This window comes from Limulus polyphemus, unplaced genomic scaffold (genome assembly GCF_000517525.1).
Source record: "Limulus polyphemus unplaced genomic scaffold, Limulus_polyphemus-2.1.2 Scaffold4211, whole genome shotgun sequence".
Classification (NCBI taxonomy): domain Eukaryota; kingdom Metazoa; phylum Arthropoda; class Merostomata; order Xiphosura; family Limulidae; genus Limulus; species Limulus polyphemus.
Window position 1 is genome coordinate 5718 of NW_013669821.1, and position 14773 is coordinate 20490.

At 37.3% G+C, this 14773-nt stretch overlaps 1 protein-coding gene across 1 annotated transcript in view; it reads right to left on the reverse strand.

The window, feature by feature from the left end:
• LOC106470774 (lipoyl synthase, mitochondrial-like) overlaps positions 1–14773 on the reverse strand; it is a 79467-nt gene that overhangs the window by 4947 nt on the left and 59747 nt on the right. Inside the window, exon 5 of the mRNA XM_013931340.2 lies at positions 11276–11387. Within this exon, the coding sequence (XP_013786794.1) occupies positions 11276–11387 (112 nt within the window). The remainder of the gene's footprint in view (positions 1–11275; positions 11388–14773) is intronic.

The window sequence follows — 14773 nt, forward strand, 5'->3', positions numbered from 1 at the left end:
TAATATAACAGCAAATGTACAACATTTCGACAAGGTTTTGTCATCATCAGGTGACACCTGATGATGGCAAAACCTTGTCCAAACGTTGTACATTTGCTGTTATATATAGTTTTTCTTCATTATTCATTCAAGCCGTCTCCAGCCATTATTAGTCTCAAATGGGTTCCTCGTCACCGAATTTGAAGCAGAACTAGTTTTTTTTCCACCATTTCCCTATCAAAAAATGATCAGCGCACCTTAGACTTACTATTTACATTCCCTTTTTAAGAGACTATTTCAAAAATTTATAACAATGAGGTGCAAAGCAGAAAGTGGTGAATTATTTCTGTAAAATTATTAGTAGAAAAAAAGGTTGGTGAAAAAAATTAAAGAATTTCACATAAAGTCGTAAAATAATACAACAAATCGTACAGGCATAAAATGAAAAAATACAACAACAAAAAACTGAAACAATAACACCTAAGTAGTAACAGCTGGCAGGTCAACTGTGATAATGCAAACACATCAACCACCATGTCATACAAAAGCTAAAAAAAAATCAGCTTTCTATTTTTACATGTACAGAGCTATGAAATTGTGTTCTAAACAAGAATAAGATAATGAAATACTATTGTTCAAAAATGTAGCAGTTGACAGAGGTTTTTAAATGCAAACCTTTTTTCTTTACACATGCCACAAGCCTTCTGCTCCCCTCTATTAGAATCAAATGATTCTAACATGTGTCATGCAAATCATCATGCATCACTTCACCAATAGGAGCATGACATACATGATGCATGTGACTCCCTCTACACGCCTCTACTGAACTATCACTTTGAAGTTTGGCAGAAGACATAAGAACTGGAGGAAAGTGAGGAGGAGGGAAGTACCTATCAAAAATACATTTTCAGTGTAGGAAAATTATAACTTTCACTATGGTACTTCCCTCCTCTCACAAGATTAGCTAGAATTCCACATTAAATAGCAGGAGGGATCGGTGCAAAGGAATGACAGAAGTGTTCAAAGGAAACACCTGGAAATGAGAGAGTCAGTCCCGAAGATCTAATGAGGGTAGCCTCACCACTTCTGACCAGGTATACTCTTCCCCACCAAAGTTTGGAAAGAACTGAGGCTGGATAGTGATCCTAACCTTGAAATATATATGTAACTTAATCCCACAAAGTATGAAAGTGGGTAAATTAATGGATGTGCCCTTGAATGTAGAGTTTCTAGGGTGCAATGGACCATACTGGGTAAGTCAACTACATCCAAAACCCATGTCACTGGGAACCGACGCCCTTGCTGGTGTAGGATGGGGATCATACCGTCTTCATCTGAAGTTCAAGAGATCAGAGGGAATCTAGAACCACTCTGACTCCAAAATATGAAACATGTGGTACCTTTGAGATATCGATCCAAGGACCCAACACGACATCTGTTATCAAAAGAATGTCTATTAAATATAAAGCAACTCCCCCAATAGTGAAACCAACCAGAACCATCCAAAATGCAATAACATCCTCAGAATAAGATACACAAGGGATAGCAAAAAGGACAGAAGTGTAACAATTCCCCTTACCTCCACTGTGACCCACAGAAGGAGTATAATCAAGGGAGAAATTCAGACAACCATAAACATGTGTGAGGACTTATGTTGATTGGTTCTACTCTAAATCCAAAACCTACCCATGGGGTACTGACATTCACTTGAGGGCTCCGAATTGAAGGGGTGACCTGCAATTTGATGTCTTACTCCTTAGTGATTGTATATCGCATAGTGGAGGATATCACGTCATCTACTCCTGTAGGACACCACTGCCCTACTCTGCACCGAATGGTTATAGCCATCTTTGTGTGGAACCCATTCAGGAGGATGCCTCCACGGTCAACCACTTAAACAGTTTGGAACTGGAAAGTGGTAAGAACTCCCATACTACAATAGAAGAAAGTGGGGTGATAATGCATTGGAGAGTCCGGAGGAATGTCATCACCTGACACAGTCAAATGGGTGACCATGAAACCCTATTTTGAAAAGCAGAACATATCAATTTATTCAATACAAGGCATGGCAGGGATGGGCAGCTATCCCCTTCTGCTTTACCCATGCAGTCCATGGGAGGTATGGTCCAGAACGGGCAAGTTTATGAAACAATTACATAGCAAGGTTATTCACCTACAAGTGATCTTGTGGAACACCACATATCAACAGTGAGCATTGTAAAGCCATGTAAGTTAAAGCACGAGTCAACGTGGTTGTACTGTGCAGATTTCTGATTGAAGACTACCTGGTCAGGCACCACTCGCCACAGAGCGGGATCCTTATAAAGAATAAATGAAACAAAAGTCCCTGAAATGAAAGAATGTTTGAATATAGACTTACCAGTCAAAGTTGCACTGAAGCTTGAAGAATGGCCACAGGTGGAAGATGAAAACTTGACAATGAAGAAACCGCAACATGGTATAAATAATAGGAGATAAAAGTATTAGGTGTAGTCTACATGCCCGATTGTAGGATTTCTTCCAATGGTCGAGGAAGACGAGATATGAGGAAAAAGGTGAGGTGTCGATTCTGATGAGAAGACACCCTGAACAATTTCCCGGGGGAAGAATATACGGAGGAATAGGCCAACTGAATCAAAAGTAGAACCCAACTGGTGAGGGTAGAAGGAGACAGATAACAAACGGAGTAAGGCTATTGAAGGATAAAGAGTTGGGAATAGGTACCCCAGAAGGAAGTCATATGAGCAAAATAACAATGAAGGGTAAAGACCAGACATAGAAGTCAATCTGGATTGGGATGAGGGTAGAGATGAGAAATAGAAGGAAGGGAAATAGGCAAAAAGGGGAGTTACCCTCCCTAGCCGCTGAGGTTTTTGGGAAAAAGGAACGATCCAGAAATAGGAGAAGTCATAGAGGAGAAGGTTGGGCCTGACTCAGATGAGTGTCAAAAAGGACACCTAAATGGACAAGATATTGGATAGGACAGCAGAAGGACTTCTCCAATTTGATTAACCAGCCAACCTGAGCAGCCACATGAAGGATCTGATGAGTATGGCTGGCTGACTCCAGTTCAGAATGAGCCAGAAGAAGCCAGTCATTCATATCATGGTGGAATCACAGCCCCAGAGCAGGAAAATGATGAGCAAAAGTTCTCACCACCTGAGAGAAAACATAGGGGCAGAAGCAGACCCAAAGATTAGGGTGTATGTGATGGCTTGTTGAGATAGTAGGTCCTGAACTACATTCGATAGACACTAGCCGGTCATTGGATCCTGAGGCAGAGCATAGGAGACATAGGTGGGGAATTAAACGGGATCACGAATCCTTCCAATAAAACTTGAAGAACCCAATGATCCTTGATCAAAGGATGCCATTGATGAAGAAAATCAAGAAGATGAGCTCCCATCAGACCACAGTCCACCAGGTAGTTACTGGTACTGTTGGTGACGTGACATGCATTGTTCATGAAAACGATGAGACGAGGCATCCTGAGAAGGAGTGACAGGTAAGGGTTTGGAAGGAGAAGGATAGTAAGGGTAACAGGTGCCATATTGGGCTCCGAGTGAGATAAACAGGCAACAAGATGGGAAAGAGTAGACAGTTTTTGTACTGATGCAACTCGTGACTCCAAGGACTCAGGGATAATGTCAAATATATATAATGCTGCAAGAATGGGGCCATACGTAAATCCTGAAGATAAGATCCTGGTAAACAGATGCAAGTTTAGGTTTCATCATGACAGAGAAACCGTGTATGCAAAGCCAGAGTCAAAACAACAAAAGAGTCAACATGGAGGAAAGAAGGGAGATGATATCCCCAGAAAATTCATCAGGATTTCAGTGGAGAGCCTCAAAGAGGAGATGGATGGTAGGGAGATACCATTAAAGAGTTGTGAGGGTAAGACAAAGGTGGGAAAATTGGACATGGGTCAGACCTACAGGAGATTCGGGGACCGCTCCCTGAAACAGGTAAAACCGAATCTAACAATTGCTGGTCTAGAAAAGGACAGTCTGCACAATGATATGCGAGAGCAAATTGATCCAAAGCTCATGGGGGCAAGGCATGCTAATCCTGTTACTTAATTGTGAAGGTCAGCATGTACCCAAATACCAGGGGAGGGGGAACCAAATAGAGGCAAGGGATAAAACATCACATAACTGAGAAACAAAATCCAGAAGACTGTATTAGGAATAACTGACTCCTCAGGAGGGGTATGGGAAGGAATGGCAAAATCAAGAGGTGGAAATAGGTGATCCAAGTCCTCGTCAGTCTATACAGGCTCAGCATGTTTGGGAGGAAGTGGGGCAAGGTCCAGAGATAGAGGTTGACCCATGTAACATTCAATCTTCTTGCGAATAAATGCTGATAAATCTCCAGCCAGTTCGCCCGCACCTGAGACCCGTGACATAGTGCTAGTCGCAGTTGTGACCCCTGAAGTGGTAACATGAACTTTGGAATTCATCATCAAGAAGAGTCAACCAAAATCGAAAGTATTAATAATAATGCGACTGTAATAAACTTGGAAGTAAGTTAAATGAAAACCACTTCGCAAGTGTAATAAAGTTGAAAGTGAAACTTGAAACAAACAAAGGAATATATCTAAGCACAAGTGCTGCCAAATGAGAAGTAATAGTTCAGTAGAGGCCTATAGAGGGAGTCACATGCATCACGTATGCCACACTCCTAATGGTGGTGAAGTGAAGCTTGATGATTTGCGTGAGAGACATGTTGGAATCATTTGATTCCAATAGGGGGAGCAGAAGGCTTGTTGCATTCATAAAGAAAAATTTTGTATATAGAGGGCAGCACTGGATGAGAATAGCTAACCTTGTGGGAAGTACCGTATCAGAATCATCAATACAAGCGATATTTTACTGAAGCAGGACAATGGCCCTAGCAAAATCAGCTAAATTTCGCTGAGTTTATTCACCTAGCTTCTGCTCACACACTTGTCCAACCTCAACCTTGTCTTCCACAAAATGCATTAACATTAAACCCTTGCATCTTTTGTTTTGTACTTGTATACAAACCCTGTAAGCTTAGCTTTAGATGATACCTCAAAAAGACAGACCAATGCATGTTGAAACATGTAGTATTTTTCCCAAAAATAAACCACTTCATTATGCTTACAAACTGTTGTTTGTAAATGCCTACAATGTCAGAAAACAATAATGTTGTTCTTCTGAGTGTGTGTGTGTGTACACTATCTGTGTGCCTACTGATGACTCCCCTTGTAAAATATGGGAGGTTGTATCCTTGAGGATATATATTACTGTCCACTTCTACATTGTAGGTTCAACCTTAGAGAAATCTTTCCCACAAGAAAGTGCACTTGATATCACAAGTGAATGACCCAGGATAATAGGTAACTATAATGAAATGAACTAAATGAATCTATGTTGTAACTTGCATTTATAAAAATATATAAACTTGTTAATCAAAGGTGTAGAAAACCCACAGTATGTCTACTTACCACATCCTTTCTCCCAACATTGCGTTAAGGCAATTTCCAACTTTACAAGTTAAATCCAATTAAATAAATCAGTGCATTGATCATGAAACCATACAATAGAAAATAAATAATTTAACATCAAATGGGAAAAGAGCAAAAAACAGAGAATGAAACAACCATTTTACAACGCTAAAAATACAATACCAAAACCAAAAAAAAATCCTTTATTAGAAACCATTAACACTCATGAGACAAAAACACTTTCTTCTTTTTTAGAAAAATTATAAAATATCATAATGTATAGATTTTCATTAAAAATTCTACCTTTTGTACATTCTTGACAAATGGTATAATTTTTTACTTTCTTGTTTCGTAGATGTTACTAGTGCAAAAATGAATTGTATAATTTTTTATAAGTACCATAATTTTGAATTTTGTTGTGACAGTTCTAGTTTTGAGCCTTCACTTTCTAGATTTGGTTAATTTATATATATATATATATATATACACAGTTATTTTGTTTAAAAAGGAATGAACAATAATAATAATAAAAGGAAAACAGCATGCAACCCACCAACTGTGTGACTTGTGCTGCGGGAGGATTTGTTTTTGAAGTACCACACTAAATCAGTTGAAGACCCTTCAGACATAGTAATCTTGATGTCATAATCCTTGGTCCACAGGAAAAGTCTCTGGCAGCCTAGGAAAGTCTACTTAGTAGTCGCCTCCACTGACTGGAAATTCTTTCCCACTGCTTTCTCTTCAGCCACGATTGACCTTGGTTTTACCTTCATATTCCTTGGATTAGATATCACTTTTCATTTGGGAATATGAGTGATCAAACAACAGAATGAATGTGTGCAAAACCTCTGGCAACATTCAATAAAGCATAAAATAGCCTAATTAATCAAGGATTTGATCACACATAATAAAAAGTCAGGAATGAAGGATGTCGGGTTACATGGCTTCTGAATGATCAGAAAATCAGCAAAAGGTATACGCTTCAATGTTGTTAAGGTCTAGCTATAATTACTAATAATTAATGGTCAGTTGATGTTACTAGAGACTTGTGTGTCTCATGTGTGTATTACCTGTAGACAATGTATCTTCTGACCTGTGGATGTCCTGGTCCACCAGACTTCACTGGGTCTCATGAAGAACTAACATTTAGCTGTGCTTCTCACTGCTGTCACTGTCCTGACAACAGTTAATGCATTAATGAGAATTGCTCATCTCATCTAGTCAAGTGGTTGCAGAAGTTCCACAGAGGCCTCATGATATTCATTAGACTCTCCCTGGTACACTTAAGTATGTACATATAACTTCTCTGTGTGCACTGAGAGTTGTGTTCATTCTCAGCACAGTGTGTAAATTTCATAGTTAGGAATCATATTCCCTTCACTAGTATCTGGTTGTTAAATAAACAGAAACCAGGTCTAGTACAAAAGAAATAAAGAGTTGTAACTGCAAATACTACTTCCCACTCATACAAATGAAACAAGCTGGCCACCATACAAGTGCCAGCCTCTAGTTTCTGATCATTGGGATACTTTAACACAAACATCACCCTCCTCCTAAGACTCTATTCCAATACAATTTTAGTACAGGCCAAGTGTACCATGGGAACCTACATGGCCTTCACCAACTAGCTACATCTTTATAGCTATGAGTCCAGAACATGCAGCTATCTAAAGGTCATTAAACTCAACACATTTTCATAAAATAAATAATCTCTAACAGAATTTGCCCAAACTAAGTCTTTTCATCTAAACAATAATCTCTAGCAGGATTAATATATATTTTGTCATCACAGAATATATTAATACATACTCAAGCCAAGAGAGGCTAAATACAATGTTCCACAGTAAAATACATCTACTGCATTAGACATCAGCCAAACCAAGTAATCAAGCCTATTTTACAAAAATAAAAATACATAAATCCAATTAAATAGACAATTCACTAAGATTCATAACTACCCAATTTACACACTGTGCTGAGAAAGAACACAACTCTCTCAGTGCACACAGAGGAATTATATGTATGTACTTAAGTGTACCAGGGAGAGTCTAATGAGTATCATAAGTGTTGGATATACAAGGCTGTTCAGTTCAAAGTTATTATTTAGTTTATTTAGTGATTAAAATCATAAAAAATATTCAATGTTAAAACTGGTACACAATTAAAAACATTTTATTTAGGCCTATCTATGGCCTTTAAAAAGTTGACGACTCTACATGTTTCGACGTTGCAGGTAAAGTTAGTGAAAGAAAAAGTGAAGTTAATTTTTTGTGAGTTTGGCCATAACATGCAATTTCTAAAGTGAGTTTCACAGCTTGTATTGTAACAACAGAGATAAAGAAGAATAAGTTGTCTTGTCATAGGGTGTTCTAAAGTAATTGAACCCTTTGACAAAATAGGAGACAATTATTTAAAGCTCTAAATTCAATTGTGGTAAACAATAGTGTAACAAATTTTTGTGCATATGTTTGACTTGTTTTGAATATATATTTTGAAATAAGCGTCCATTTATTGTTGAAATTTATCGCCAACAAGTTGCAGACACCTACTGTAAAGAATCCTGGCCCTTATAAAAAAAACAAAAAAACTTGACAATGAAGCCTCTGTAGAGCTTCTGCAACCACTCAACTAGATAAGGTGAGCAATTCTCATGAAATGTCATATAAACACTTTGCCATAGAAAAATCATTTGATAGTTTGGAAAGCAAGAATCACAACACCCTTTTCAGCTGCATTTTTGAACTCCAAGCAATCATCCTCAGTTGTGCAAAGTGATATTCTAGGCATTACATCTAATGAAACCAGCTTTCCTACATAATAATTGTCTGGCTATCATCAGATACTATATAGATATTTTTCAATGTAACTATTTGATAGCTTAGAAAGTAAGGGTAGTAATGCCCTTTCAATCCTATTAATAATAAAGTAACAATCACACAATCCAATGCATACAGTTCACAGTGAAACATCACTTTATAGCTTGGAAAGCAGGGAATACCACTTTCTTTCAGTCAGTGATCTAACAATTAGTGATCATCCTAACTGGTTTCTGGCAGTTAGTCCCAACTATAGCAATATTATGAGGTTGCCATCACCACCTCATCCAACAACTAATGCTATCTTGTGCCTCTTTTCCAGGCACTTCCCCATCTTGCAGAGCCAGATAAGTACTTTCAGCATCTTACTCCTCATCAATTGAGTCAATATAATAGGAAATAATATTCCCATCATTCTGTAATTCATTGGTCTCAACCTGATTCCTGGACTAGCCAGTGCATGAAAAATACATCAGGAACATGCTGCCTTAGCTTGTTGATGTGTTAACATGTTTAAACATGTCACATGACCATTGTAATTCATATGTCAATGAACCAATTTGTTGAAGTACAAGATAAAAACCTATCTCAGTAATAGCCAAGCTGTATCCATGCTAATGGCATGTATCTAATAAAGCCATACCATCTCCATGTTAGAATGTTTAATCATAATATCTCTTCTGTCATACAGAGGTCTTTCCTAGCCGTGGTGTAAAAATTTGTGCACATCAACCAATTTAGACCGTAACCACTATATATCTGCTGACACTGTACCACATCTGCTCTTGGGAATGAACCATACATGACATCCACAGAGAGCAGTATTTTCTAATCAAACATGAGCATATTCTGTTGGAAGTACCCCATCATGACATTTAGTAAGTATTAATCTGTTTAATTGAATATTCATTGCCCATATAGGTGTGATTGCGAATTATGTTTGTTTGACCATTTTGCCATCTGGTTCCTCACTAACATCAGCACATACAACCAACACGTGATTGAGCTTCGGTTGCTGTGTTGAATCAAGATTACTTTCACAAATTTTCAACTAGCAGCCTCAGATGTGTCAGCAACCTTACATTTGTTCTTGCTCATGGTATGACAGAAGCAAAATTAGTGATACTGTTTGTTTTGATTACCTCCACTTTGCTCACTGTGCTGATGGCCATTTCAGCAGAAAGCCTGATAGCCAGTCTCCCACAATTAAAGAACAACAATGTAACTTCATTCCTTCTCAAACAGATCACTGTTCGAGATAATACATCCTGCTACCTGTACAGGAAAAACTGTATTTCAAGCACTATCACTCACCTGTAGTAAACCACACAACACTAATTCTGTACATGAATGTGCTGTGATTCCCTCCACAACATAAACTCCTGCAGCCTACTGTTCTTGAGCTTTTTCTGACTGGTATTAGATGACTTTTCTGCATAAATGAGGTTCCTGTGTTTCATGGGCAAAACTACTTGATAATTTTCACAATATGCTTATCCCCAGGATACCACTGCCAGCACTGTTCTGCAGTTGACATTACCAAGGTATAGTTGGAAACATGCCTCTATAGTCACATCTAGTCTATCACTTTTTGCCAGAATGAAGTCAATTGTATTTGGCCAGTGGTGGTTTCATCCAAAGTGCCTGATACATAGTGTCCTGGCATCTCTTTTATCAACTGGGAACTCTACCTCTTGTCCCTGTACCTTTATGGGGATCAACTGCCACCTAGCCCTAAGAGAGTTGGGCTGACCATAAAACCTTTTGTCATAAACTGTCCATTGGACTCTCTTGAGTCAGTGGAGAAACCCATCTTGAACTCTATTAGTTTTTTAGAGCTGATGTAGCAACAATAGCTGCTCACTGTCAACTCTCCTGTGCCTGTTGTGCAGTTGGATGAAATCGGTAGACTTGCCTACCTTGTCGCATGGTTAGGTATGGGCCGTTCACTTTGAAATAACCCAAATGCCAGCATTCAAAGCAGGTGCTTTGGTTTTTCCTTCCAAAACAATGTCCAGGAGGAGACATCATCGGTAAACAGCATAAATAACATAAGACGACCATGTAAGCTCTGCCCACTCACCAGTGAAGCTGTATCGGCTACTAGAAATGAGTTTTAATTAAAATTTAGCTACAGGTAGTTTATGTACAATACTTCATGTTTCAGTGCAAAACATTTTTCACAGTGTTCAATATGATAAAAATAAGTTCTGTTTTTACATGGAAAGTATTTAAGATGCTTGGACAAAGCTACACAAGGCTGTGTGTATTAGCTGTCCCCAAATTTGTACTTGAAGACTAGAGAGAAGGCAGCTAGTCAACAGTGCAGAGTGAGATTTTTTAACAGTTGAATGCAAACCATGGGTTCTCAAATTCACAAACCAGCACACTACTACTAGAACCACATGAAAAGTGATAATACTTAACTTTACCACAAAAAATAAACCAAAAATGTTTAGATTATTTATATGATAAAAAACAAAAAAAAATCATTCAGTGCCACTAATCCATAGATCTTACTGAACTCGTACAATGATGGATGTGGAATTGTTAAAAATTTAATATGAATAATGCCAGAGACTAGAGGGAAGGCAGCTAGTCAACACCACAAATCAACAATTCTTGGACTACTCTTTATCAACAGAAAGTAGGATCAATCATCACATTATAAAACCCCAATGGCTGAAAAGGCAAGCATGTTTGGTAACATTTTTTTAATATACAACCTGAAAATTGCAAGTCAAACCTCCAAGCCATTCCACACCTCTTAATCTAAAATATAAATATCTCTGGCTTTATTGAGATTCTTATTCTGGAATCACAGTTTATGAACAGAATTTAAAAACAAATACAGTCCCAAAAAATGTAACTGGCAATTAAAAAAGTAAAAAATTGCAACAGTTAATATTCTGTTATTATGAGCATTAGGTAATACAGATAAAATCCAACATCTAATATTTTTTATGTACATATCATTTAATGAGAGGAAGAGAAATGAGATATCTACCTGCCCTATAAGAAGATCTCACTAGTGGTCCACTTGCTGTGTATGCAAAGCCCATACGTTCTCCTATTTTTTCCCAATATTTGAACTTTTGTGGTGTGACATACTCTACAACCTGAGAAAAAACATCATTATTTCAAACGAAAAATTGAAATTAAGCAGTAATTCCTATTTTTAATATATACAGAAATATTTATGATTTTATTTTTAAATCAAATGTGCAACTAAAAAAAGAAATGACAAAAATTCAAGTCAATTACCAGAGATATTCAGAAACGAAACTACCTTATCTTCTTTAGTTTATCTTAAGTGACTCATTTAAACATGAATTTCTTGAACTTTAGCTTGCATTTTATTTTCTAAATAATTTTTTTCTACTTAAGAAAGAACTTATACAAGAATAAATAAAACCAATATTACAAAGTTTTTCAGTGCTTGGAAACAGTGTATAGACAAAATATAAACACAGAGACATAAATTACATGCCTATTTTGTGCAATAAGACCTTTTTAAAAATTAATTGTTCTAGGAACCTGTATTACAGAATACAATACCACAGCTGGTAAGGCATGACATTTAGTAATAATATATCTATACAATATCATATAAATTTGATAATTACTTAATTCTCATTTACATACTTTATTGGCCACATATAATGATACAACTAATGTTTACTGAATGGGCACTTTAGAAAACCAATATGAATTTTAAATAAAGATCATTAGCATCATGGATTGATGGAATCTATTTATATTTGTAAATGTGAACTTTCATCAAATAATTAAATTGGGTATGTAATTCAACACAATGGCATTGTTGTATTCTCAGGTGAAATGACTTCCCTCAAGAATAATTGGATAGATTTGGCAGAAAATGTGTCTTAGAGTGAATCTGAATCCTCTGACTAAATTGTGAGCAAATAAAGAAACTGGATAATGAAAATCAAGTGAAACTTTTTATTCATTAAATAAAACACTGAAAATGGGTGAATTTGCAATATTCAAACATACCACGTGCTTTCTACTCCTTACTTAAAATATACATTTTTCCAAATTTCTGGACATAGTAAGCATGTATTCTTAATAGATAAACACCATCAAAGTAGCCACTAAGCTGTTCTTGTTACTGAAAAGTTCATTCAGTAAGTGTCATACACTTTCTGTAACATAGAACATATCAGTCACATGATAAGCACCTGCACCCTGAGAGGATGGGTATCATTATTTTTGGTATATAATACCATAATTTCTCAGTCTGGAACAACCAAAAAAGACAGGTATCTTGATTCAACACAATAACAAAAGTTCTGTGATCAGTTAATAAAATATGACAATGTATATGTGAAACCAAGCAGTTGATTGGGTCAGACAAAAATAACTTCCCATCACATAAATACAGGCAATGCACATCCAATTAAAAAATTGGAGAAAAAAGGAAGTAGCCAGTGCTGAAATAAAGTGGTTGTTAAATGACGAAAATTTACAACCTTCAGTGTGTGGTCATCTTTAGTATTGATTGTCAGAGCATAGGAAGGTATGTCAAGATTCTGTGTTGATTTCAGTTGAATGAATGCAGTAACTCACACTGGCATCTTTTTATTATCGAGGACAGATGAATGTCTGGATGCATTGGGAGGTGCCAAATAGTTCAAAACTTTAGACCTGGCATCTAGATACTGTTAAGTTAAATGAGCAACAAGAGCAGACCAAAAAACTGCCTTCAACAACTGAGATGATTTGCATAAGTTCTGCATTACATCATTTGGTCTGTGTGATGTTCCAGACAATTTCAAAAGGCTGATGGAGTTTACGCTGAAGGTTCTGAAATGAGAAAGATGCATGGCATATGCTGATGATGTCTTTGTATTTAGCTGCATATTCCACTGCTGAGTACCTAAGCATGGTATTGCAACAGATAAGAACAGCAAGCAGCTGGAATTTCCCATTCATACTGTGGGAAGAAATGGAGTATCTACTAACCCTGCATAGTTTGTAGCAATTACAGACTGGCCTTAGCCCATTACCAAATGAAAAGTCTGTAGTTTCATTAATTTTGTATAATATTATAGATGCTTCACAGCCTACTGCTTCAAGAGTAATGAACCTTTATCTGCTGTCATTAAAGCCAATGAACATTTTAGATGGAATGAAGAGGTGAGCAAGCATTTCTTTAGCTGAAGTCCCCTTTAGTAGAAGCTCCTGTGCTGGCTGATCCACAAAACAACAGGGAGTACTTGTTGGATACTTATACCAAAAATAGTAGAATCTGAGCAGCATTATCTCTGTCTTAGGATGGAGTGGAAAGTGTAATAGCCTACGTGAGTCAGATACTAACAGCTCCTGGATGCCAATATTACAAACTGCTTGCAGTTGTGGTCTTCATTAAACACTATCAAAACACTACAGGCACTATCTGTCTGGCAAAAGGTTCAGCCATTGGGTGAGCCATGCATCATTGAAGTAGTTTATGAGTTTTATAAATGAGAAAGGGATGACAGAAAGTTGGATCACAATGTATCAGGATTAGACCTTGGTCATAGAATTATATGGGTCCACAACACAAAAATAGTAACTGATTGTTTAGCCATAAGGAAAAGCCTTATTAGTTCCTTTAATATCTTGACACAAGTCACTGTGTGAAAGTTAAAGCCACAGTAGCATCAAGCCATACAGTAGGAGATTCCACTTGTGATTGGATGCCACAATTAATGCTCCAAGAAATCCAGTAGAAGCAACTGGAGAAATGCATGTTAACATGGGTGCTCTTTCCTGTGAAGCAAGATGAAGTATGGCCAGTACAGATTGAGGAAACAGCATGGATGCACATAGCCTGTGGCACTTGTACAAGCAGCTAAAAGTGTGGAATGATATGCTATACCATTGTTATCAACTGCCAAAGTTACAGCTACTGGTCCCAAGGGCTCTAAGCCAAGAAATTCTTCAGAGCTGGCTTCACTCTTTTGCCACCAATGAAAATGATGACTGTAAGTGTAGCCAGAGGCAAGAAGTAACACTCAAACTTGTATATGAGAGGAATTTCACAGAATATGAGATGTTAGTGTTAAAGAATTTCTGCTGTCAGAAGGCAGAATTTTGCACTTGTATGAAACTGGCCTGTTTTGGATTATTTCTTTAAGAACCCAGGTTTGCAGTTTCACACCCCATTTTTTAATATTGGTTTAAGGCTCTGATTACATGTTCCTGGATAGCTATGGTAGCAACTGTCATGGTGGTGATGACAGTAGACAGCATAGTCCAATGCTGGTCAAGTAAAACACCCAGATGAAGTCTTTTTGACCAGGCCATATACAAGTGTAAGCGATACACTGTCTACAGGCCATGTACTTTTAAATACATGTTAACCCCTAGCAACATCTCTTGACCAGTTATATTCAGTTAGAAATTTGGGCAGGTATACAAATCTATACTTGGTATACTTTGGTGACAGATTTTCTTGTAGGCAGATTTTATTAAACAAGACCGATGTCTGTAGGTTTAC